The following is a 27,487-nucleotide window of genomic DNA, read 5'->3' on the forward strand; positions in this document are numbered from 1 at the left end:
AGACTTTGGGGAAATGGGGTAGTGTTTTGTTAGATTTTACCAAGGGCAGACTGCCTGCCTTTCTGGCTCAATTGTCAATGCGCTGGTGGCATTGGGGAATGCCCCCCAGATGCCAATTCCCCAAATCTGTATCCCTGAGCTTTCCACCACTAGGGGATGGAGTCCAATCCAATATAGCATTGCTCATTTGTCCATATGTTTGGTCAGTGACGTTTGGTTTTGACCAAAAGGGGGGGGTGTCAACATGGAAATCTAGAGATCCCCAGTTTATTTAGTTTGAGTGTAGAAACCCCAGGTTTTGACCTTGTCACAGGAGAGGTTTCCCCTTGAGGGAAGGTCCCTCTTCACCAGACAATGGACTTCCTGGTAGTTTGGGTGGGAACAGCTAATCCCAACCAACATTAAGCATCTCTTTTGTCCCTATGGTTTCTCCCTCTAGGCTAAGGTCCATTGCCCAGCAGGCCCAGCCCTGGGCTGGGTCTTTCCCTTTTTGTGTCCATTGTAGGGCATCAGCCCCTCACTGTTATTCCTGTCTGGAACTCCTCATTTTCCTTTCTTACCATTGTAAAGTCAGTCAACTGTCCCTCTCACTGCAAGCCCCCAGGTCATCTAGAGTGGTATATAGTCTCCTCAAATTCTTTTGTTCCTCGGAGTCCATCCTGAGGAGTCCATCCTGAGTTGGTGGCACTCTCAGGGGTCAGTGACCAGGGCGTCCAGACTCTGTGCAGTCTTGGGGAGCAGCTCTGTTGTTGAAAGTACGCTAATCCCTTTTCCCCTTGATTAAAGAGTGATTTTGACTATTTAATAGTTCTGTGTTTTTTTCTAGTTGACAATATGCTTGGGGTAGACTTTCCTCATCACAAACAGGTTTGAGGATTATCCATTCCCCACAACCTGGTTTAGCCTCTCTGCTGAGATGGTTTTACTTTGGAACACGGCCACTGCACATGTTACAACTTCTCAGAGTTGCAGGTGAGGGTTGGGTAAAAGGTGGACACCCAAGGTAGATGAACAGCCCGGAAAAGGATCCAGTGAGCCCACTCACCAGAAGTGCTAGTCTTCCCTGAATACCCTGTACGCTATGTATGTACCCAAGAGGGACACTGGGCACATTTATGGAAGATTGGAGCCCAGGTTTACAGGAGAAGTGTTTTATAGTGTTAAAATTTATTGGTTGGACTGAATATTAAATTGGTGGTCACCAGGGATTTAATTTCTAAATGGGATTTAAATTCAAAATGAATTATTCAAGTAAATGGAATTATGGTAGTTTATTTTTCAATAGAGGGGGAGAGAGCACTGAGAAAGGAGTCTCAAGATGATGAGCATTTCTCAGAGGTTCACACCTCCAGAAAGGGCAAGGAACTGAGTCAGTTTTTACACTCACCACAGTGACTGTCTCCTTTTAGAGCAGTCTGAGGTCTACTGCACAAGCTCCTCTAGGGGTCCAGTTCCACAGCCAAGTCTCTTCACTCCAAGTCTGAGTGTCTGTATTCCAGTCTCTCCTCAGGTTTCTGTCTTCCCACCAGCTCCAGGTGACAGTCTTCCAGTCCAACTCTGAGTGACTATTCCTTAGTCCAAGTCCGAGTCACTGATGCATCTTCTGTGTCTCTGTTTCCACTATTTAAAGACCTTTTTTTCTTGTGTCACCTCCCCTAAATTTTATGTCTACCATTCACAGCATTCAATGTATGAAATGGGTGTTCACATCTTTTGTGGTTCACACCTTTTGTAGTTAAAATGGGGGTAGATTTACTTTAAGTACTGGGTTTACACTTTTGGGGATTAAAACATAAAAATAGACAGGTGATTACAATTTAATCTTCAGAATCAAGGAAGAGCTAAGTACCTTAATTGTTACAATCAGGGGAGAGCCAAATCCAATCTTCACAATAGCTATCATACCTATGATGTCATTTTAGGAAATCCCTTTTCTAAGATTGTGTCTACTGGCTAACTTAACAGGAACCGCACTAAGAGGTCACTTGAACCAATAAATGGGGAGGGCTATATTAATCAAGGAAATTCAACCAGCATTCATTCACCAAGGGCCTGATGCACATCCTGGGCACTCTCCTAGAGGCCTGACACAAGTAGAAGAGTTTCTGCCCCCTAAAGCCAGATGATACAAGTTAACTTAGGGGGAAGGGACTAGTAGTTGAGAACAGAAAAGGTCTCATGCAGAAAGTGAGAGTTTGAACTGAATCTTGAAGTAAACTAGAGATTCTAGGGGACAGATGGGTAACAAGGGCATCCATCCAGGTACCTGAAACACCTAGGGCAAGCAATATGTAGCACCGATGAGGAACAGTGGGAAGGTCAGTCTGGTGTGACCAAAGTGTGTGAGAAGGGGAGTAATATGTAATGAGTGGAGAGGTAGGGGCGAAGTTCCAAGAGATTTAAATGCCAACAGAGATTACATTGGATCTCATAGTTAATGGGGAGCCACTGGAAGTTTTTGGTTTTTTTTTTTTGGAGGAGGGGAGGGCGGGGGATAACACAGTCGGACCTTCGCTCTAGGAATAACACTTGGATGGAGGTTTGACTGGAATAGGGAAGAGATGAGATAGATAGGACGACTCACATGCAGGTTACTGCAACAGTCCAGGTTAGGGAACCTGACATTTGGATGGGGGCTGCATGAGTGCAAGCGAGAGATGTGAAGATAGAATGCGGACCTCGGAGAACAATGGCCCCTAGTGTGTGGGGGAATAAAAACAGAAACTGACAAGTCTATCTGGGAAATGCTGGCTGCTGAAACAACCCTGGAGTAGCGGAGCCGCAACAAGAAGCACCAGCGCCGCCACCCAGTTGAGACTGGAAGGAGCAAACTCCGCTGCGCCTCCTCCCCCGACCCCTCCCTGATGCCACTCCCCTAGCTCTTCTCCTATTGGCCAGCGCCGTGAGGAATCGGCCAATGGAAACGGAGCCGGCCGGTTGACCCGCGGCACCGGGTCTGCGCAGACGGAAGTCTGCGAGAGGCAACCGTGGCGGCGGATCGGTCTCCCGCTGGATCCTCGGATTGTGACCCTAGCTGCTCCTGGTGGCCTCCCTCCCCAACCCCTTCCTGCCCTCACCCCGCAACCACGCGGAGAATGGTTCAATTCGCTTTAACTGTTGTCCGACAGTGAGTAAGCGGTGCGGGAAGCGTCGCCCTCCCCTCTGGGTTGTTGGGACGTGGGATGGGAGGCGCAACTCTTCTTCCTTTAACCCGTTCCCCCTTCTACTTAACCACCGCACCCGAGAGGGTCTCCCTCCTCTTTGAGGAAGGGAGGGAAAAGCAGCAGCCTCCTATGTCTCCGACTCATGTACTGTCCTCGAGAGAGAGGATTAGGTTTCATTTTTGTCTTTGTCTCCGCCCCTCGCCCCAAGTCTTATGCTTGGTACACAGTTGGCGCCTAATAACTGTCTGATCCCCATAAGGAACCCGGGAACACATCTGATACCTCATTTTACAGTTGAGGAAAATGGGGCCCTGAGCTCAGCTTATATGGGACTTGCCCAAGGTCACATGGGTTAAGGTGTGGGAGTTGGGATTTAATTCCAGGTCTTCTTGACTCCTAAACTAGTACTCCGTATATCACATTTCCTTCTATATCTCATTTCACATCTTCTCGAGGAAGGGGAAACGCCCTGATAGAATCCTGCATCTTTGGAGTCAGAAAAGACTAGAGATGTGGTGTGCAGGGACTCAATCTGGAGTATGTATAATGTAAAAATGATTTTTTAGAAAATATTGAAGTATAATTGTTGAATATGAATAATTATATTGACAGTTACATTAAACAATCATTGATAAATAAAAGTAGCTTTTTACATTTATGAATGAATTACATATAAAGTATGTTTATAAATATATTCATAACTACATAGTTTCTAAATATATAATGCCGTTATTTAATGTAACTGCCCATCTAATCAAAGTAGTAATTTCTTTACTTTGTAATTCTATATATTCTTTTCATTTAAAGACATTCTAAGAAGGCTTTACTAGGCATTTAGAGGGGTCAATTAAAATAACAAGAAAGGTTAAGCAAGCACCCCTGTTGTAGCTCTCTCTCTCTCTCTCTCTCTCTCTCTCTCTCTCTCTCTCTCTCTCTCTCTCTCTCTCTCTCTCTCTCTCCTCTCTTCCTCTCTTCCTCTCTTCCTCTCTTCCTCTCTTCCTCTCTTCCTCTCTTCTTCTCTTCTTCTCTTCTTCTCTTCCTCTCTTCCTCTCTTTCTCTCTTTCTCTCTTTCTCTCTTTCTCTCTCTCTCTCTCTCTTTCTCTCTCTCTCTCTCTTTCTCCCCCCCCCCCCTTTCTTTATAGAGAAGAAAGATGAGACCTAGAGCAGGTGAAGTGACTTGCTTTTAGTCTTGTGGGTATTAAGTGGGATTCAGAATCATAATCTAAATCTTATTGCACTGTGATATTCCTGTAGGACCTCTGGTCTTCTCCATCTCCCTCAGTATGTGGCCTCAGAGGTAGTCTGATGATCTGAGAATTTCAGGCACCTCAGACCTCAGAACTTCTCCAATTCCAAACTAAACCTGAACAGGGATTCTCCTTATCCTAAACAGTTGTTTCTCCAACCTCTTTGTTCTTAGACCCTCAGTTATGATGAAAGGACACTGGATTTTTGAGTCAGAAGACCTGGGTTTAAAAGTAGCAGTAGCCTTTGGATGCTTGCTATAGGTTGACATCAGTCAAATCACCTATTCTAGGTCTTATTTTTCCTCATTTGTAACAAGAATGTATTTGGCTAGGTGATCTCTGACTTCTAAGGTGTGTTTCCAGTCTAATTGAACCAGCTATAGAGGTGGCAATTCTGTATCTCCTAGAGTAGGAGGTTCAGATCTTATCCCTACCCAGATATGCAATTAGACCAGAAGTATAAGGGATTGACTGGCCTCTTGATTTTTAAAATTCAGATTAAAATAATCGAGTTGAACTAGAGGATCTTTTCAGTCCTTTCCCATTACTATGCTGTAAATCTTTGAAAGTCAAGTGAATTTGTTGTTCAGAGGAAGGTAAGGGATTTCTTAGAGTTTGGAGTTGAACCCAGGTCTTTTGACTTTATGCTATTCTTTCAGCTTTTCTGTGTCATTGAGCTTTTATAAACTATCTTAAAGATCCGTAATTGATGAAAGGTAGTGGGAAGTTCATTGGTTTGGGAGGAAGAAAACCTTCATTTTCTCTGTGGCCTCCTCCCAATTAGCCACTTGCCTTTCTGATTCAGTTCAAACACTATCTTTTTTTGGAACCCCTTCTGGTTCTCTCAACTGCTTGTGTTGCCTCTCAAATTACATAGTATTTAATTATTTTACATTTATTCTGAATATACTTAATATGTCCATATTTTTTCCCTCATTAGAAAGTAAGTCCTTGACAGGACACATTGTTACATTCATTGTATTTGCCTATTTATCCTATATCTAGCTTGTACATATTTATTTGTTTTCTCCCTTCATAGATAATTGAGGGCAAGGACTGTGCCTTTTGTATGCCCTGGACTTAGTGCAGTGCCTGGCACTTAGTAGGAGCTCATTAAATATTTATTGACTGTTTGAATGCTTACTACTGGTGAAGTGTCTCAAACAAAGTTGGAGCTTGGGAAATACTTGTTTGAGCTGATTAACATGTTTAAGCATTAGTTTGTAAGACTGGGTTAATAAATACATCCCCTCGTCAAGTTTTCACAGTGCTCTGTAAACCTTAAAGTGCTATAGAAACATAAATAGTTTCTATTATTAGTTGAACATCCCTTTACAGATGGAAGAAGTTTAAGGGGAAGTTGATAAAGATATTTGCTGGAGGTTGCACATCTGGCAAAAACAGAAGTAGAAACCCTGGGCTCCAGGATCCTTTTCTGATCCTTTGATTGGTAAATTATTGAGCAAGTCATTTCTGAGGGACAGGCTTACCCAATGGTAGAAAACCAAGTTGTGTATGGTTGGTTGTTTATTCTGTCTATGAACTTGCATGTGTAGATAGCACAAGACAATGGAATATATAAGGGAATCCCATTTGGATTCCAAAAGAAACCAGTAATTAAATGGTTATCTTTATATTCACACTACCTAGCATAGCATAAGCATTTAAATGCTATTGATTGAATACCAATTTTCTTCCAATTTGCTATTAGGCTTAATTAGTAAAACGTGTTAGGTTTCATGACCTTGGAGGCCTTCATATGAATTGGCTCCTAGTAGTCTAGAATTTGGTTATCTAGTACAGTGCTATCAAACTCAAATAGAAAAAGACCAGTAATTTGTACATAAGGATCCCTGCAAGCATATTTCCTTAGTTTTCAAAATGTAGTGTTATTTATATTTTATTGTATTTTTAATCTGGCTCAGGCCTCACTGGAGAGTGTTGCACGCATGCGGCTCATGTGTTGGACACCTGATCTAGTCCAACCTCATTTTAGAAATGTGGAAACTAAACTGGTCTAGAGTTCAGAGTTGTGTGTGTGTGTGATTTTTAAAAAAATATATCTTTGACTAAGACAGAAGAGTGGCAAGGGCTGTGTAATTGGGGTTGAGGGACATGCCCAGGATCACACAAGTAGGAAGTATCTGAGGTCAGATTTGAAACTAGTTTTTCCCAATCTCCAGGCTTGACTCTATCCACTCTGCCACCTAGCTGCCCCAAGATGGCAGATTTTGAATTTAGAGACATCATTAATCCAGATCTCTTATTTCACAGATGAAGAAATTGAGACCCAAAGATATTCTTAGATGGTCTACTAAGTCTTTGGCACCCATTTTATATTGTGAAGTTGATATTTTTCAACCTATGCATGATACATTTATCACTATTAACTTTCTTTACTTTAAAAATAAAGATTTGAGCCTCTGAGAATTCTAGCCCATCAAGATATTTTGGAATCCTGTGTGTAGTTATTCATTGCTTTAACTTTTTCTTCTAAATTTTGTGTCTTCAATAAATTTGGCAAGCATATCATTCAGTTGATTGAATGATGAATAAAAGTGTTAACTAGAACAGAGCCCTTTTTGATACTTTCTTCCAAGTTGGTATAAAACCATTATGTACTACTCTGCTTTTGGCCCTTCTTCCATTTCTGAATCTACCAGTCATTAAGATGATGTGCTATTACTGAAAAATTTCCAAAAATCCAGCATCCGTAAGGCTAGAATTAACTAGGAATTGCACAGATGAAGGGATTTTTCCTGGTTCTGACATATTATGAACCAGATACTAGAACACTGCAGTTCACCTGCATTCACTTTGCATTTTTTAAAAAACCCTTACCTGCCATCTTAGAATCAATACTGTATATTGGTTCTAAGGCAGAAGAGTGGAAAGGGCTAGGCAATGGGGGTTAAGTGACTTGCCCAGGATCATACAACTAGGAAGTGTCTGAGGCCAAATTTGAACCCAGGACCTCCCATCTCTGGGCCTGGCTCTCAATCCACTGAGTCACCCAGCTGCCCCCTCACTTTGCATTTTCAACCTGGCTTCTTACTTAACTTTTACTTTTTCAAAAATTTTGTGAATTGTTACAAATTGATTTAATGAATACTCCAAATTTAAAGACAAATGGTTATTATAGGATTTGTGAGAAGGAACTGTTTCTTTTGTTACATTTATGTCCTTTTGCAAGTTTGGGGCAACTAGAAACTGTCACAATGCAAATCTGCTGCTGTTTGGTAATTTATAGTCTTAAAGAATGGCCTGGGACACTGAAGGATAAGTGACTCACATTGTTACACTGTCTGTGTGTCTGAGGTTGGGAGGATTTGGACTTTGACTACAAGGCTAGTCCCCTATTCATGATAACGGCTGTTTTCAAATTTTGGGGTCTCCGGACCCCTGTATAAAAAACTATTTCCCAAAAGCTTTTGTCTGTTTGTCCTATATTATCAGTAATTACCATATTGGAAATTAAAACATCTTAGTATTATTATGAGAACAGTTTTGACCTCATAACTCCCTTAATTAGATCTTGGAGGTCTCAAACCACACTTTTAAGGAGAACTGAACTATGCCATACTTTGAATTTATATACACTGCATTTGTTGAATGTTAACATTCTTGGTGCTGTTTAAACAATATTTAACTTATTGCTGCTCTGTGAGATGTTTAATAGAATTATAATAGCATTCTGTTTTCTGCTGGAAAAGCTGTCTGTTTTAAAATGATATATCTGAACCTTTGTTAAAGGGGCTTTTTTGTTCTGTAATTGGTAGTGCAATATGGCTAATTGGATCATTTTAAATATATGTTGGGGGTTAGAATCTGAAAAGCTTTATCTTTTTTTCTGAAAGCTGCAAGCAAATGTTTCTAAACTATGATTTCTTGAAATTGATGTCTTTTAAATTGTCTATTAGACTTCACATTGCCGAGCTATTTAGAAACCAATAATTAATTTAGCAGTTAAATTTCATGTGTGTATTCTATGTAAAATTTGATTTTTTTTTCAATGAAGCATTATGGGCTTACCATTCCTAACTGGCATTTATCAAAAGAAATGTTGTTCCTTAAAATCAGCATTATGAATGCTTAGCCATATTAGGTTCAAATATTACTCCATTTTACACCCCCCCCCCATGGCATTTTTTTTGAAGGTGGGAGGAACAAACATGGATATATATATATATATATATATATATATATCTCAAATTTTTACAAACCAGCACTAGGGAAAGTAAGTCCTATATTCGAAATGATAAATGGGTTTTGTGGTGATATGAGGACATTGTGGGATGTAAGCAACTAAATTGAGTTTTTAAAATTAACTCTTTTGGGGGCAGCTGAGTGACTCAGTGGATTAAGAGCCAGGCCCAGAGATGGGAGGTCCTAGGTTCAAATCTGGCCTCAGATATGTCCCAGCTGTGTGACCCTGGGAAAGTCACTTAACCCCCATTGTTTAGCCCTTACCACTCTTCTACTTTGGAACCAATACACAGTAATGATTCTAAGATGGAAGGTAAGGGTTTAAAAAAGTTAAATTATCTCTTTTTGTCAAAGGTTTGGAGAGAATGCAAATCTTATTCTTTCCCATAATAATAACTGACTAATTTCCATTCACATCATTACTTTGGATATCCCTTTGGGGAGGCTTTTTAATTAACTGAATTATGAAATTTTAAGTTGTTAACAGTTGTCTGAAAAATTAAAAATTTTAGACTTTAAAAAAGGTGATTTAGGTTTAAAGTACGGTGGAGAATGGCCTGCAAAAATGAGTGGAGACTATTTGCAGAACCTATAAATGGCTGGTCATGAGACTCTTGGCATAAACATTTGTATTCTGGCAGAGCTCTGGTATTTAAATAGATCATACTCTGCAGAATGTGAAATCAAATGTGTTACCATGAACTTCATAACACTCTGCCTTAGTCTGCTAGTTCTAGCTTCCTTTACTAAGTCACTGCCACAGAGATAGTTTTCACCATGAGGGGACACACAAATAAAAGAATTTGATTACTACCTTAATGCTTTTGTGTGTGTATGCATGTGCTAATGCATATTTATGTATTTCCTGTGAAGATATATACTCAGCTATATGTGTATATGTGCATATTGTAGGCACTTGTATAGACGGAGACATTTATATCCATTTGTGTATATACATTATAAGTATAATTAAATATGTAATAGAAATTCAGTTTGTTATGTAGGCCTTTCTTATTGTTTGCATAATGATTATATCAATGATCAAGTTTTCAATAAAACAAGAATATCTGATTATTTTTAAAATATTTTAAGGCTTTGGTTTGAAATGGTATAGCTTTGTATCTTCCTTTTTCATTTCCCAAAATAAACTAAACTTAAATTGGCACTCCAGAAACTCAAAGAATACCTTTCCAGTGGCTTGAAGTTGTAAAATTAAACATTACAATTTATTGAGAAAGGGTTCTTTTTCTTTACTGATGTTTGCAAAGTGCTTTGAAAGCAAAAAAGTAGAAGTTAAAAGTTAAGGGCTGTCATTAATGATTAACTAATATTTGTTGTTTTCACTTTAAAAAACCCAACTTAGCAGAACAGTTTACTATCTACTTCATTCTTCTGTTTCCTCTCACTTGAATATCCTTCCAGTACCTTAAACTTAGCATGTCTAAAACTCCGACCTAGTCATTTCAGCACTCTTCTCTTCTTCAGTGTCCAACTGTCTTTCCTGTCAACAAGACTGGAAAGCTGGGTTATTTTTGGCCCTTTTCCTTCATTCACTACTAAGGTCCATGAGGGCAAGGACTGTTTTATTTTTGTATCCTTAGTGCCTAGCTCAGTGCCTTACTAGGACTGGTTTTATTTTTTCTTTTGGTCCGGACCTGTGATTTCATTGCTGTAAAGCATTCTTGGTGAGAAAACTCCTTCTTCCAGGGCAGATTTCCACATAGGGAGAGGTTGTGTGGGCCCTGTAAGAAGTTTCCTGGGCCTCATTACATTTTACCAGTCCGGTTTAGTTATATTATCTTACTAATTGACCTCTCTGCCTCCATTCTCACTCATCTCTAATCCATCCTTAATATAAATATCAAATTAATATTAAAGTACAGATGTGACCATGTGTCATTCATCCTCTTGCTTAAAAACCTTCATTAGGTTAAGATAGATGCTCCAGTCTTCCCCCGCCTTCTATAATCTGGCTCCGTGATAACTTTCTGACCTTATTTCACATTGATCTCTTTGATTTATTCTATATTCTGATTGATTTAGCCTGCTTAGCTTTTCCCCAAACTTGACTAACCATCTTCCATCCTTCTCTAGGCCTGAAATATATATCTTCCTTCCCTTCTATCTTTATCTTCCTTCTAGTCTCAGTTTAAATTCTGCCTTCTCTCCCTCCTGAAAATCTTCTTTTTCTCCTGTACTTTCCCTGGATAATTTTGTCAGGAGCTTTCCTTTGCCCTCATAACTCCCAAACTAGTATACTTCTCTGTGTGTTTATTTATCTTTCTCCTACCTAACTCCTTCAAGGACAGGGACTGTATTATTTTTATTCCTAGCACCTAAGATAGTACCTTAAACAGAGTTACACTGAATGTGATTTGAACAGATCTCGTAAGAATTCTATTTGGAAGTAAAGTGCCTGGGGAAGGAGTAAAACAAACTGGCTCTTTCCTGAGGTTTTACTGATGCTTGTATTGATATTTGCACTAAGGTGATTGTTTGGAATCTATATCCCCAATCATATCCTCATCAAACCATGTGATCAAGCAAACGTTTTTCTTCTGTTTCTGCTCCCACAGTTCTTTCTCTGGATGTAGATAGCATCTTTCTCATAAATTCCTCTGGACTGTCCTGGGTCATTGCTTTGCTGCTAGTAGAAAAGTCCATTATGCTCAGTTGTGCCACAGTGTATCAGTCTGTGTACAACATTCTCCTGGTTCTGCTCCTTTCACTCTACATCAATTCCTGGAGTTCGTTCTAGTTCACGTGGAATTCTCCAGTTCATCATTCCTTTTATTCAGCACAATAGTATTCCATCACCAACATATACCACAATTTGTTCAGCCATTCCCCAATTGAAGGGCATCCCCTCATTTTCCAATTTTTTGCCACCACAAAGAGCACAGCTATGAATATTCTTGTACAGGTCTTTTTCCTTATTATCTCTTTGGGGTACAGACCCAGCAGTGCTATGGCTGGATCAAAGGGCAGACAGTCTTTTATCGCCCTTTGGGCATAGTTCCAAATTGCCCTCCAGAATGGTTGGATCAATTCACAACTCCACCAGCAGTGTATTAATGTCCCAACTTTGCCACATCCCCTCCAGCATTCATTACTTTCCTTTGCTTCCTGTAGCATCCCAGGTATATTCTCATGTTGAAAGTATTATTGATGTATTGATATTATAACCTAAGTACTCATACCAGACACATGGTCATGTTACTTATTGATCATTGTATTTCTAAATCTTCAGTCTAAAGGTCAAAAGAATTCCTGGGCAGGGCGTTAGCAGCCATAGGGTCCTAGCTACCTCATTGTTAGACAACACTCCTTACCATTTTTGATTAACCTCATCCTCTTTGATTATGTGCTTGTTAATTGAGCCAGTGTTAAAACCTATGCCATGTCACATGTTCATTAGCTACCTCCAACTCCACATTCCTAAATTCTCCAATAAAAGTTTGGGGACATATGCAGATCATGCTCTCTCAATACCATCAGAGGAACACACACCATGTTTTCAGTTTCCATTCTCCTTCTCAGGTGTCCACCCATAACTATATTAATTTGTGGCTGCAGGCAGTGACACTGCCATATTGGCCAACCTGCTAGGTGTGAGGCAGTACCTCAGAGTTGTTTTAGAAATCTAGAATTCACTTCATCAGATTACTTCTGTTTCTTATCTCTTAGATGAGGGTTCTTCCCTTTTTGGCTCGATTTCCAGTTGAATTTTGAATCTCTGAAGTTTTAGGCATGCCAGGGGACTGAACAATAACTAATAGAGCAGAGGGTCAAGTAACATTGCCACTGACTTCTTAAAAATACATTGCCCTAGCTTTCTATCCTTATCTACCTTCTTTGTCATTGTTATCTGGGCATTCCTAGGGTTAAGATTCATTAGATTTTTTCCCTGTTGGCTCCAGAAGACTTTAGATTTAGAAAGAAAAGAGGGTTATTGGTCTTTTAACTCGGTTAGATAAAAAATACACACACACATATATATATATACATATTTACATATGTATGTTGTAATTGGAGGAGGATGCCCTAAGATCATTGGCAAAGTCTCTGAAGAGAGCCTTTGAGACAAGATGGAGATACTAGTTTAGTTCATTGTGTGTAAAACCGGTTGAATAAAGGGATGATCAATGGATCACTGTCATCCTGGAAGGGTTCTTCAGTGCAGTGCTGTGAAGCTATATCCTTGACCTCTTCCATACAGTATTTGTATCAGTTACTTAAGTAAGACATCTGGCATATTTTGAATTTGTAGGTATTAAAAAGTGAAGGAATAATTAAAATGAGAGTAGCATTCTGTGTAATAGTGAATAGAATATTGGACTTAGAGTGAAGATCAGGGTTCTAATTCTGACTGACACTTTCTGAACCTCAGTTTTCTTGTCCTTGGCTATTGGTGATACAACCCTCACAGGGCGTTTTTGTTTTTTTTTTTAATATGAGGTAGAGTTTAATTTGTCCCAACAGTCAACTGAGATATAGCTCATTAATAAACCAATTTATTGGGAGATGGTGGGATGGAGAAGAATGAAACAAGGAATCCAATATGATAGAATTTTAGATATTCTCTAACTTAATTTTGCTTTACAGATGAAGAATCTCTAACCAGCAAGGTCAGGGGACTTGCCCAAGGTCACAGAGCTAGTCAGTAGCAGAAAGAGAACTATATTTGTTGTTTAAGGCAACATCATTTTTAACTTGTCAGTGGAATTATTTTGTGCCTTCAGAATATATATTTTTTAATTTTATAGTATTTTATTTGATCATTTCCATGCATTATTCATCAAAGACAAAGATCATTTTCTTTTCCTCTCCCCCACCCCCCGTAGCCGACGCGTGATGCCACTGGGTATCACATGTGTTCTTGATTCGAACCCATTGCCATGTTGTTAATATTTGCATTAGAGTGTTCATTTAGAGTCTCTCCTCTGTCATGTCCCCTCAACGCTGTAGTCAGGCAGTTTCTTTTCCTCGGTGTTTCCACTCCCATAGTTTATCCTTTGCTTATGAATAGTGTTTTTTTCTCCTAGATCCCTGCAGATTGTTCAGGGACATTACACCGCCACTAATGGAGAAGTCCATTACGTTCGATTATACCACAGTGTATTAGTCTCTGTGTACAATGTTCTCCTGGTTCTGCTCCTCTCGCTCTGCATTACTTCCTGGAGGTTGTTCCAGTCTCCATGGAATTCCTCCACTTTATTATTCCTTTTTGCATCACAGGGCGTTTTGAGGATCAAATGAGATAAGTTATAAGGTACTTTGCTAACTTTAAAACGAATATTAATTGTATTACTATCTTCTTATCTTGTACACGTCAGAGATTATATGATCAAAAGCATAAGGTCCTGTATGAGGTTGTTGTCTTCCCTTCTACTCTACCTACCTCTGCTCTTGTTAGAGTACATTTGGAGAGTGTGTTCATAAGCTTGGCATTTAGCAAGGCCATTGACAGACTGGGAGCTGGTCTAGAGGAGAGCAGTGAGAGGATGAAGGGACTCAAAACAAGAGAAGGAGCAGCTCGGTGGGTCAAATGGATTAAGAGCCAGGCCTGGAGCCAGCAGGTCCTGGGTTCAAATCCAGACATAGACACTTCTTAACTGTACCTTTGGGCAAGTCACTTAACCCCCATTGTCTAGCCCTTATTGTTCTTATAACCAGTACTTAATATTGATTCTAAGACAGAAGGTAAGGGCTTTAACACCCCCCCCCTCCCCCGCAAACAACACAAAGTTTTCTCTGGAGAAAGCAAGACAAGACTTAGCTGAAACAGAGGTAAATGATGGGTGGGTAGACAGACAGACTAACTCTCTTCAAGTATTTGAAGGGCCCTCCTGGAAGAGACCAAGAGTTCCTAATCTCTGGTCCATGAACTTAAAAATAATTATGATAACTATTTAATAGAATTGGTTTTCTTTGTAATCCTACATATTTTATTTTCTGCATTTAAAAATACTGTTCTGAAAAGGGGTCCATAGGCCTCACTAGACTGCCAAAGAAGTCCACGACACGCAAAAAGGTTCAAGAACTCTGTGTTAGATTGTTCTGCCCAATTGGAGAGTGTAGAACTAAGAGTAGTAGCTGTAACTTGACCAAGAAGCTTGTTTCAGCTTGATGGAAGACAAGACTAACAGAGTTGTCAAGAAGTGGGATGGCCTGCTCTATGAGGGAGTGAGATCTTTATGTGAACATAGATGACTCTTTGCCATTTGTAGAAGGGATCTCTGTTGTGTTAAACGGTCTCAGAAATACTTTCCAACTCTGAAATTCTCTAGTCAGAGAACACTGGATTCAAGGGGAATTCTTGAAATCTCTCTAACCTGCAGTTTGGGTAATTCTTACACTGACAGTTCTTGTGTGTGTGTGTGTGTGTGTGTGTGTGTGTGTGTGTGTGTGTGTGTAAGAAGAAAGTGCTTTGTAAACTGTAGAACACTACATGAAACATGAGTTAATAATAATGCTATGCTTCAAGGAAAATGGAGGTTATTAATCTCTAGATAGCTATTTAGGACCATAAAAGTCATAGGACCAGAGAGTTAACAGCAGGTTGCAGAGGTCATCCAGGCCAACTTCATATTTTGAATGAGGAAACTGAGGCCCAGAGAGGTTAGGAGGTTTCCCAAGGTCAGACAGATGAGTAGGAGAGATGGGAATCAAATAAAGATTCTGAATTTCAATCCAGTGTTCTTTCCCCACTATTGTCAAGTTGACTCCATTAAAAACATTTTGTACATTATTCCAAGGGTGTTAAATAACTTTTATTTCTGTAGGTTATGTTGTGATACATAGGTTGTACCTTCATTCCCTTCACTGTATCATTATCGTTGTAAGAAGTTTGTTACATGTATTTTTTCCTCGTCTCAAAATAGCATGATATGATAATCAGAGTGTGTTTCTCTCTATTTCAGTGGAGAAACAAGATATAACAGAGAGAAAATACTTCAAGGTTGGTCTGATCTACTGCAAATACAACTTGTTTTGGAAATCTCCTTTAATGTTAATATGAACTAGCTAATAGAGCAGGACTTAAAATGGGAACTTCTGGATTTTAAAAAGTATCAGAATAGCTGAAGCATGATCAAAGCAATTTGATTAATTTTAGAAGAGAACTAAATGTAAAAGACAGTTTTCCAAAGTGATTCCTCATGAGGGACTTCAAAGGAGAGCAAAATCAACTGATTAAAGAGTTCTATTACAGTTTGCTTTAAAAATAAACTGCCCAAATTAAAGATGATTACCTATTTGGTATAATAAATGTCACTGCCTAGTGCCGATGCTATTTCCTACTAGGGTTCCTCTTAATTTAGTTTCAAGTTCAGTAGCAAAGAGGAGGTCTAAAGAGAAGTCTCCTATTTCCACACATGATTCTATTATGAACAGACTTCTGATTAGTCCTCTTATCTTACAGTCTGATCTTTTGAGTTTAAGCTCCCTGATTCCTAACAGAACAGATTATTTTTGTACTTTTTGTCTTGAAAATGGTTAGCTTCATTTTGTGATAATAAGGCAGCTCATTCCTGGGGTTTACAGAAACGAATTTTCATTCCCGTTGTATTGAAATCTATGTTCCTGAAACAAATCTAATTTTTCACTCTATGATCTTCTTACCCCACTTAGTAAATCCTAAACAAAGCTTTTTTTTTTTTTGGTCCTCCAATTTGATATGTGCTCCACCCCATAGTCTGTAGATCTGATTTCTTTATAAAAATTTACCTGCTGAGTGAAAGAGATTGGCAGTATAAATGGATAAATTATTTACTGTGCAATAAAGGACCATAAAGGAAGCTAGGAGAGGGCTTGTAGAAAAGTGAAAGATTTTATTCATTTTAGGGTAATATGTGGAGGGAGTAGAAAAAAGATAGAAGGCCATTGATACTACACAAGTCCAGTAAATTTGCCTTGGGCTACTAAGCTAGTGAAACTGTGTAGCTAATGAGACCAAAGGAAATACCACAAAATCATTTTAAACATATTCTTTTCACCCTAAATAGTGAATACCCCAACTTGGAGGACAACTAGTGGGACTCTGCCTGGTTCACAGTAGATGCTTAATAAATATTCATTGAATGAATGAAAGGAATGAGGAAGTAGAGGAATAGGGCTCCCAAACTGGGGGTGATTGACTATTCTATCTAAAGCACATGTAAATAAAGTAATTTATTCAGCAGATGATTTCTGACTGGATAGTATGTGCACATCCCTGTGCTTAGGAAGGGGCAGGAATAAGTAAGACTAGCTTATTACTGTCATAAATCTTACCATTGATGATAGTTGTTCACTTGGATGAACATATGTCCCAAAAGCAACTGAAGAAGAGGCTGGAATAAAGGAAAATGAGAAAAATCAAGCAAATCACAAATAGGAAAAAGGCACTAACCTATGAAAAATGTTGTTTTGAGATACAATTGATTGGAACTACTGATTGCTTATAGATGCCTCAGTACTTTATGCTGAGCTTTATGGAAGACATACCTAGATCATCTTCTTATTAAACAAATGTAGACAATGAATAATGAAATGTTGGTTCTCTTAAACCTTCCTTCCTTCCTTCCTTCCTTCCTTCCTTCCTTCCTTCCTTCCTTCCTTCCTTGCTTCCTTCCTTCCTTCCTTCCTTCCTTCTTTTCTTTCTTACTCCTCTTTCTTCTTTTCCTTAGGACAAGGAGTAGATGAACCTCTTTCAGAGATTGGTTTTAAACAAGCAGCTGCTGCTGGTGAATTTCTTAGTAATGTGAAGTTTACTCATGTTTTCTCAAGTGATCTCATGCGCACAAAACAGGTAAGTACTTAGTTGGGATAAGTATACTACTATTAGTGTTGTTTTTTTATATTTAAGGACTATAAGATTTTTAAAAGCTACACATAATTGTAAGATCATATCCTAAGTGTACTGTTGTAGTAATAGCTACCAAGGACTAGAAAATAAATACATAGTTTTATTTATTAAATAAAAAGCAATCTTTTTAATGCTTCCATATACTAAATTCATTCTCTGCCTAAGTCAATTAGACAGGAAGAATACACAGTAAAAGGAAAGAATTATTATGCACTAGTAAGTAAATCCGTGTCTGGGGTCTGCAGTCTGTGGCCCAAGGACCTGATCTGGCCCATTGCCCATTGCATTATTTAAAGACATAAAAACCATTCTTGTTTCATGGGCTTTATAAAAATAGGGCATAGGCCTAATTTGGCTGATGGGCCAAAGTTTGCTGATACCATATTTGTATCAACATGGGAATGAGATGAGGAATATTAAGTTTAGTCACTGCAACATGTCTATTCTATTTTGACCTATAGGTGAAATAGTGTTTGTATTGAGATTCATTGTGATTCATTTTCAGAGCAACTTGAAGTAAATTATTCATGAAAAGAGAACTAATTTTCTGTATATTTACAGACAACTGCCAGAATTTTGGAGAAAAGCAGATTCTGTAAAGAAGCAACAGTAAAATATGACAGGAGACTTCGGGAAAGGGTAAGAGTTAAATCTTGCTGTGGTGTTGGAACAGCTAATTTATAGCATGTGCTTTTCAAAATAATCAAGAAGCCACTTTATTGTAAAAATGTAATATGACTTCATGCTAGCTAGCTAACATGGTGTTTTTGGCTGAAATTATATTTGCCAAAAGCTTTGGGTAGCTTTCCTATACTTTCCCCATATAGAGTCTCAGTCCTGTACATCCTTCTATTCTATAGCAGCAATTTCCAACCTTTTAAAATATAAATAACCTATTTTTTAGTTTTTTTAATTTTTAATTTTTTATTTAAATTGATTTAGTCAATTTAGAACATTATTCCTTGGGAACAAGAGTCATATTCTTTCTCTCCTTCCCTTCTCTCCCCCCACCCTTCCTGTAGCTGATGTGCAATTTCACTGAGTATTACATAAATAGCCTATTTTTAAAGTGTATTTGATAGCTCTGTTTTTCTTCACTCCATTTAATTTCTTGATAGACCATCCCCTCTTTTATTAAATTATCTTTTGTAAGAGAAAAGTTAAAATAGGCAAAAGTATTTATTATTTTTTATTATTATAATAAAATATTCTGCAACTATAGTCCTCCATCTCTCTAGATGAGACATGATGTTTAACATGTTTTCCAGGACCAAGAATGAGGACCACTTTTTTAATGTAAAAAAAATTCAGGGAGCCCCACAGGATAGTAACGGTGCCATTAATTAAGAAGACCTGGTGAAATTGAAAGAGCTTTGGATTTAGTGTCAAGAGGACCTGGATTTGTTTCCTGGCTCTGCAACTTTACTTCTTTTATGATGTTAGTCACTTCAGCCTGAGGGGTGTTAGTGTCTCTATCTGTGATGAGAGAGTAGTGGGCTAGATAATTTCTCAGACCCTCTTCATCTCGAAGTCGATTGTCTTTTTATAAAATCTGCATTGACAAAATTATTGGAATATAATAACACTTCTAAATGATTTTGCATTTTATCAATGACAACAGCAGCTATGCTCACTTGAAAAATAGTAGTGCATACATTTAGAAAGCAGTATGTCATAGTGTCCAGAAAGTTGACTTGGAATCAGGAAAACCTGAGTTCAAATCATGTCTCTGACATCCACTGGCTTTGTGACTGGGGAGCTTCTTAGTGTCCTGGATAATTGTTCTTATAAGCCTAACTTATGGAGCAGTTGTTAATCTATATCAATTGAGGGACGTTTTCTTACCTAGGAATTCTTTATATTAGTGAAATTCTAAATCTGAACCCTAAATAAAAAAAGATCTATTAGTTCAAAGCGTATCATTTGTTTTTCATTCTACAAAATGATCGGGCTTATGCATGTGAATAAATCTTTCTTCCCTTTCATGACCTCAGAGGCCAGGGGATAGAGCAGTGCCAGATTGGGGCTTGTTAAAACCTTGCACATGCCAGGATAGGGTTTTCCTATTATATCGAGGAGGGTCAACATAAATTTACATAGTCAACATAAATAGTGGACAACATGAAATTTTTTAATCCAATTTTAATATTAAGTAGAATTTAAGGCAATCTGCAGTGACATACATTTTATTAAATAGCAGTGTTTAATCTCAAATCCAGTTTCATTTAATAGCAAAATTTAAATTAAGCAAAATTGAATAACTTAAGCATAGGGATCAATGGGCTGAGATTCAGGAGAGCTTGGATCCAGTCCCTTCTCTCCCATTGTTAGCGGTGTGACTAGATAAATCACCTGGGTATCAATGAATTTTTCCAATTGAAGAGCTTAGAATGATCTCTGAGGTCCTTCTGAGCTCTCTATTTTCATTCTATGGATCCTCATGATATCTTCTTTCCCTTTCGGAATAGAGTGAGGGGAGGTTGGGGTAAAGGAGGAAAGGACTTTGATTGCTATTTCTAATGTAAATGGGTGTAGTGAGGAATGGAGAATTAAAGGAATTATGAAGTTCATTATGTATTCTTGGGAGCAAATACAGTATAGTTTACCCCCTAGAATAAAGACAGGGCCTAGACTTGTGGTTTCATTATTATTGGGCTCTTCTGGGAGAAAAAATTCTTCTGTATACACAGATCAGCACGTTTCTCCACATCTTTTAACCTTGGCAAGTTGTCTAGGACGCAGAACTGAGTGATGGCTTTCCCAGGGTTCTGTAGCCCGTGTGAGTCAGCAGCAGGAATTGAGCTCTCCATCACTACACTATGCTACTTCTCTAGTGAGATTGAAAAACTTTAGATGCCAATTTTAAAATCACAATTCAGGGCTAGAAATCAAAGTAATTATACCTGAGATGGCATGGTCTTTGTATGGTAAATATGCTGAGTTATTTTGAGAAAATTGAAGTTGCAATAACTTATAATGAAGGCAGGTAGTGTGATATTGAAAATTGAGATTGAGATCCTGCTTTATTTTGTATTATAAAGTCTTAGTTTGCTCTCACTTGATCTCACTTATTGACATTTGCTTGCTTTGCTGATAAATGGTTCATGCTCAGAACTCTGTTCCTCTACCGCAGATTTTTATCACAACACTAGTATGGACTTTTCAATTACTCTAATTAGCTCCATAGTTACCCTAGAGGACATATTGATGGGTCACTTAATGTAGTTACTTCTAGTTCTTTGTATTAGGTATGACCCATGCTTCTTAGGCACCTTATTGAACCTCCCCTGGATGCATGATGATGGGAATTCTTACTTTCATTTTTTAATATAGAAAAGAAAACCAGAGAAACATCACAGTAGTGAGGCAGTTGAGTTTGCTATTTGTAAGCTTGTTTTCTCTATTTGGCTTGTAAGCCTTTTGTTAAAAATAGTCTCATTGTTGCAAATGCCTTAAATTACTCTAATTTTCCCTTTTGTTCTGTTGCAGAAATATGGGATTGCAGAAGGCAAACCTCTGGGTGAGTTAAGGGCATTGGCCAAAGCAGCTGGGGAACAGTGCCCCAATTTCACACCTTCTGGAGGAGAAACATTAGATCAGGTATGCTAACACTTATACATAGAACCTGGTTGTACAGAATAAGATCAATTAGCAGCAGGCTAATATAAACTTAGTAATGTCATGAAATAAAACATCTCCATGATAATAAAAAGTAGGAACTTATTCTTTTTTTTATCTCCCATACTCATTCTCAAGTCCAATAGGATTTGATGAATGATGTAGGCAAGCTGGGAATAAAATGGCTTCCTAGTATATTTGATGGAAATCCTGTGATCATCTTAATATTATATTATGGTCTGTAAGGGATATTTTTGCCCTCTTACATTTGTTATTGATTCCTTTATGCCCTATGTGAAAGTATATTTTTAGTTCAACTAGAAATTGTAAGAACTCTTTTGTGTGGCAGCTACATGGCTCAATGGATTGAGAACCAAGCCTAGAGATGGGAGGTCCTGGGTTCAAACCTGGCCTCAGACACTTCCCAGCTGTGTGACCCTGGGCAAGTCACTTAATCCCCATTGCCTAGCCCTTACCACTCTACTGCCTTGGAACCAATACCCAGTATTGATTCTAAGATGGAAGGTGAGGGTGTCCAAAAAAAGAAAGAAAGGAAGAAATATTTTTCTAGTTTAAAAATCCTTTCCAGACTTGTCCCCTTTGAAAGGTTGAGTTAGGATGGAGAAATGGTTTAAGAGTGTCAAACACAACTTAATATGTCTCATCTGGTTTCAAATACTGCCTTTCCTGAAATGGGCAAACGACTCTTAGGGGATTCTTCTTTTAACTCCAACCTATGATGCACCTCTTTCCACTGAGAAAAGACTAGGCTTCTGGGAACAGGGGAGGGTTCCCTTGAATTACTACAGAAAGAACATTTAAGGAATTGAGTTGTCGACTTTTTCGGCAATGTCAAGTCCAACTGTAGTTTGACACATTATGATTTATTCCTCCTTCAAGATACTTACAAAAGTTATCTCTAGTCATCTTGGAGTAAGAGGGGAAAAATGCCTGAGTGCTGGGAGAACTCTGACAGTTTGGACATTTCTCTTTGTGAGCTAAAAGCGGCTTAAATTGAAAGCACTGTTAAATGAAAAACAAATTGTTTCTGGCAAACAGTCTTCATATATTTTTCTTTGATATTTAACAAATGATTATTTTTTATAAAGTACTATGAAATGCTGAGAAATGGGCATTATTTAATTCCTAAATCAACAAAGGTAAATCTAATTTATTCAACTACATACTCAACTCTGTATTTTCATTATCTTTCTTTTGGATTATCTCGCTCTGAGGAAGGAATATTAAAGCTTATCAATACAGTGGTACTATCAATACCTTTTTATGTACCTAGTGCTTTTACTCACTGTGCCATTTGATGCATGCACATTTACTCTTTTTTTCCATTTGTTTTAAATGTGATTCTCTTATATGTCCATCTTTATGATTTTTTTTTGGAGGTGATTTTTTGATTGCTTCAGCCTGAGGTTCTGGGATTTTCTCCACCATGTGTTCTTTTGTTATACTATACTTTAATAGGTCCATTGCAACTTTTTTGTGTTTTATTTTCTTTGACCAAAATGTAAATTGTTTAGATATACTACATATGGTTCAATTGTTGGTTAATTAGTATTGTAAATTTTAAATTTGTAGAAGCAATAAATTAAAGTGTTTTATTATAAAAGAAAGCAACAGGACATGAAGAGTGGGAAGACAGCATTTGAAGGGTTTATTACAAAATATATACCTATATACCATGGTGTATCAAAGAAGCTTCAAGGAGTTTAGAATTTTCTGGTTTTAATTAAACATGTATTTATAGAGAATGTTCTTTGTCATCTCAGGGCAGCTACTTATGTTGTTTAATCCAGGCTCCACCGAGGAATATGCAAAAGAGATAAGTCTAGGCAGTATAGAAGAAAAAAATAATTCTATAGTCTGCATTTTGGGCACAAGTCTTCTAGCAATGTATTATTTTTAACATAAATCTGATACCAAGCTAATTCTGCTTAGAGAGATGTCCACACTGGCATATTCTTCCTTTTGCTCTCTAATATAACATTATGCCTATAGGAATTTTAGGTAACATTCACAAGAATCTTGGACAAGGAAAAGATCATAATATGTTAAAATATAGTTTGGTGTTAACATTCCAGAAATACAGCCACTACTCAGTTCTTTAGTTAACCATTCTTTTGGAGAATGAAACTATTGGAGAAAACAGAGGGCATTCCTCCCTGTGATCATTATCTTAAAATTTCCTCCATGAAAAAAGGGTGGGTCATAGCATTGGTAGAGCTATGAAACCACACGGAAACAGTTCTTTTTCTTTTAGGAATGTAACAGAAAATATAGTGGTAATGGAAACATAGGCAAGTGTAGAGAAGGTAGGGTGTTCAGAAACCAGAGACATCTGTGACCATGAAGACCTTCAAAATTCTGCTTCAGATAGAAATCTTCTTAAAAACTGAAGTAGAAGGGGCAGCTGGGTGGCTCAGTGGGTTGAGAGCCAGGCCCAGAGATGGGAGGTTCAAATCTGACCACAGATACTTTATAGCTGTGTGACCTGGGGTGAGTCACTTAACCCTCATTGCCTACCCCTTACTGAGCTTCTGCCTTGGAATCAATAAGGATTTAAAAAAAAAACTGAAGTAGAGACAAATAAAAAAAGCTTCCAGAAAGGCATCAAATTGAGGAAACACTAAGGAGCTTAAATTGGAAGATGTAGATAAAGTGTAGTCCCTGATGTCAGCAGATCTTGGCAAATCCTTTGACTGTTTAACTTGTTATTTAAACAAATGTGATTAATCTCATAGCTTTGTTTTTGATGAGCACAGAGCCTGGCATATAGTTGCTCAATAAACACCTTGAATACTTGTGGAATTGATAAAAATTTGTCAAACATTTCTAGCTTACCCTGGTATGTACCATGGTTCTTGGAATATGATAAATGCTTAATAAATGCTTGTGGGTTGATTAACTGCCTATTATGTGTGCAGCTGGACCAAAACCGTTAGCATTTCAGTGAGAATCAGCTTTTGATTAGTGCAAATTGAAACCCTTTCAGACAGTTAATAAGAGATGCTATGAATGAAAAATATATCACCCAGTGATCAACTTCTCTGTGTTTTAGCAAGGCCAGTCCTTGAATGATAGTGCTTATCAGACTTTAATTCCAAACTTTACCAGCTTAATGTTGGACCTGATAGAACTTGTGCTTCATTGTCATGCTAAGTTTAGCACTCTGTCACTTTTGTTATGATGCATCAGAGAAGGAATTATTTCTGACCAGATAACCAAATATCGGATACCATTGGTATAGAGAAGTAAGAAAGGAAGAAGGGAGGGAGGGAGAGAAGCAGGAAGAAAGGAAGGAAGGGAGGAAGGAAAAGGAAGGAAAGAAGGAAAGAAGGGAAACTCCTCATAGGGATTTGTGTGTCACTTGCTCTGCAACCTAGAATGTAGAGAGAGTTGCCGGAGACCCTGAGACATTAAGAGACTGGCCTCGAGACTCCCACCTTTAGTATGTCAGAAGATTTTAATCCAAGCCAATTCTCTCTTCACTACTCTGGATGTAACACAAATTTTATATTGTAAATTTTAATTTTATTTGTTTATTATTCATGTATATTATAAATTTAAATTATAATTTTATATTATGAAATCAAATAATGCAGAGATTATATAATGTTTTAAACAAATGAACTAGACTAGGGAAGCAGTATTGCCTTGTACTCTGTGCTAATCATACCACATCTTGAGTACTGTGTGTAATCTTTGATAAACTGAGGCTTTTCTAGAGGATATATATCCTCCTTAAATATTTAAAGAATTGAGAAAGAGGAATTAGACATAAACTCCTGAGCTCTGGAGGGGCTAGAGAACAGAAATGAATGGGTAGAAGTTAGAGAAAGATAAATCTTGTTTTAATATAAAAAAGAACTTCTTGACTTAGTTTTCATTAATTTTTCATAACCTAAAATGCAGTAGATTCTCTTATGAGATGGTAGATTCCTTGTCTCTGGAATTAGAGGGCTGCATGACCACTTACCTCTAAGGATCATGGAAAAAGGAATCATGGTGAAGACAGAAAGTTGATTTAGATAATTTTGAGAGAAAACATTTGATTTATCACTTGTTTGTATGGGTATGTGATTTGGGGTTGGGTTGTAAAAGATTAGTCTTATAAAAATGAATAATATGGAAATAGGGTTCTGAGTGATAATATATGTATAACTCAGTAAAAACTGTGGGAGGGGAAAGGAAAAGGGGAGGGAGACAACAAGAATCCTGTAACCATGGAAAAAAATGAAAAAATAAAATTTAAAATGAAAAAAAGTCTAAAGGGACAGCCTTGATATAAGTTTGAGAAAAAAATAATCTCTGATATCTCTCTTAATTTATAAATCTATAATTTGAATAATAAATCTTTAATTTTAATAAAATGTTAAAATGAGTCAAGCCACCTTGCTTATTGGAAATTACTCTTTTATTTGTTTGTTTGTAGGTGAAGTTACGTGCACAGAGCTTTTTTGAATTTCTTTGTCAACTTGTCTTGGATGAAGCTGGTCAAAAAGAACTGCCCACATCAGGAATAAAAGACAGTGGCCTGGAGGCCTTTCAAACATCTCCTTTAGGAAGCAACTATGGTCTTGATCGTAATTCAGATAGTGTTGCCCAAACGTTAGATGCTAATATATTGGTGGTGAGCCATGGAGCTTACATGAGAAACATGTTTACTTATTTTGTGGTTGATCTAGAGTGTACTTTACCAGCAGGTTTAAGCAGATCTGAACTCAATTCAGTCAGCCCCAATACAGGGATCAGTCACTTTATAATAAATGTAGAAGAAGGAGCTAAAGGGATTAACTCAACCATAAAGTGCATTTGTATTAATCTGCATGATCACCTAGCCAAAGTGACAGGAAGTACCTAAGCCCAAATAAATCATCACTAGGACATGAATATTTTTGTGTCACTGAAGGAGCGCCTTGCTTCCAATAGTTATGATTCCAAATGCTTGAAAAAGCTTTCAGAAATAGGTTATAATGGATATGGAAAGCAGTAACCGAAAAACACTAAGTAAAACCCAGGGGGTGAGTTTTTAGTTCAGCTACTGGAATTTTCCAAAAGAAATGCTACTGTTTTCTTGCCAGGTTTTGACTTTGAATAGAAATGGAAATGTCCTTGTTGAAGAAATCCAGTGTTGTCAAATGAAGTGTTACAACTTTGAAATATAATTTATTATCACGGTATTTCATGTATTCCTTTCTTGTGCTAAACATTAGCACTGACAATGGTTATTTTTTAATAACACCACCACAATTTATCAAAGAATTGCTTATGCAGAAGGACATTTTTTCCTTTTTAACCAATTATGTCTAGATTTTGTGTGTCTAGATTTTGCAGCTAATTTATCAAATCATGTTTTTTGTTTTGTTCTACTTTTTTATGTTATTTGTTTTTTATGGTCACAAAATAAATATAGCCTATGTGATTGGTTTTTGGTGAGCATCACACTGTATATTTCACTACTAATTTTTAATGTTTGGGGAAAAGGAACTATTTATTATGGAATGTTGTCTCTTAGTTTAGAATGCCTCTATGTTGAAGAAATCTACTTTCTGAATAAAACATTTATCAACATGATGAGTTCATAAAAAATAAAATAACATTACTATTTCTTGTGGAGAAAATAATTGTTTGGACCTTTTAGAAATAAGAAAAGCCCAAATTATTAAAACAAAACGGGCCACTAAATCTCAGAAGCTTGAAGCAATACTTGATTTAAACCAAAGGATAGGAGGAAAAAAATATTTTATATATACACATACACACACACACACACATATATATATATATATATATATATATATTTTTTTTTTTAGGAGATTTTTAAAAGTTGTCCCTATTCAAGAAACGTTTTGATCCAAATTCTAGCTCTACTACTATTAGTTGTGTGGCCTTTGGCAGGACCTTGACCTTTCTGAGCCTCAGTCCTCTTATCCATAAATTAAGGGGATTAGATTAGAAGGTCTCAGATGTCATTTCCACTTCTGACATTCTGAGATTCTAAGTAGGAAAGGATAAAATTCAACTTGGTTCCTAAATGATCCTGTCAGTCAAAAGATAAATTAGTCGAGGAAAGAATGAGGCCAGTGAAGCAGCCTTGGAGAAGCAAGTTTAGCTGCCCAGAATGAAGAAAGAAGGGTTGGTATTGAGGCAGAGAATCTAGCATTCCAGCTCTTATTAATATCCATTTGAGCAACTTATTTCAATTTATATCTTTGGGCTTAGGTATTTTCATTTCAAGTAAAATGTTGGATTAGATAACCTTTTATCCTAAATCTTAGAATCCTCTGTAGAAAATGGGTTATACAAAAACTAAAAGAATCTCTTGGATGTCAGGAAGAACCCAAGGCTTGTCCAGTTCAGAAAGGAGCAAAGCTTATCTGATGTTTACT

At 37.6% G+C, this 27,487-nt stretch overlaps 1 protein-coding gene across 1 annotated transcript; it reads left to right on the forward strand.

Annotated features, from left to right (window-relative positions):
• The first annotated feature begins 2,937 nt into the window (after positions 1 to 2,937).
• TIGAR (TP53 induced glycolysis regulatory phosphatase) lies at positions 2,938 to 26,719 on the forward strand. Its single transcript, XM_007503759.2, has 6 exons — positions 2,938 to 3,127; positions 15,541 to 15,578; positions 17,287 to 17,408; positions 18,027 to 18,104; positions 20,955 to 21,065; positions 25,531 to 26,719. Exons 1-6 carry the CDS (start codon positions 3,096 to 3,098, stop codon positions 25,957 to 25,959), a joined length of 810 nt encoding a protein of 269 aa, XP_007503821.1. The 5' UTR covers positions 2,938 to 3,095; the 3' UTR covers positions 25,960 to 26,719.
• Positions 26,720 to 27,487: the final 768 nt, after the last annotated feature.

The sequence above is a fragment of the Monodelphis domestica genome, chromosome 5 (assembly GCF_027887165.1).
Source record: "Monodelphis domestica isolate mMonDom1 chromosome 5, mMonDom1.pri, whole genome shotgun sequence".
Taxonomy (NCBI): Eukaryota; Metazoa; Chordata; class Mammalia; order Didelphimorphia; family Didelphidae; genus Monodelphis; species Monodelphis domestica.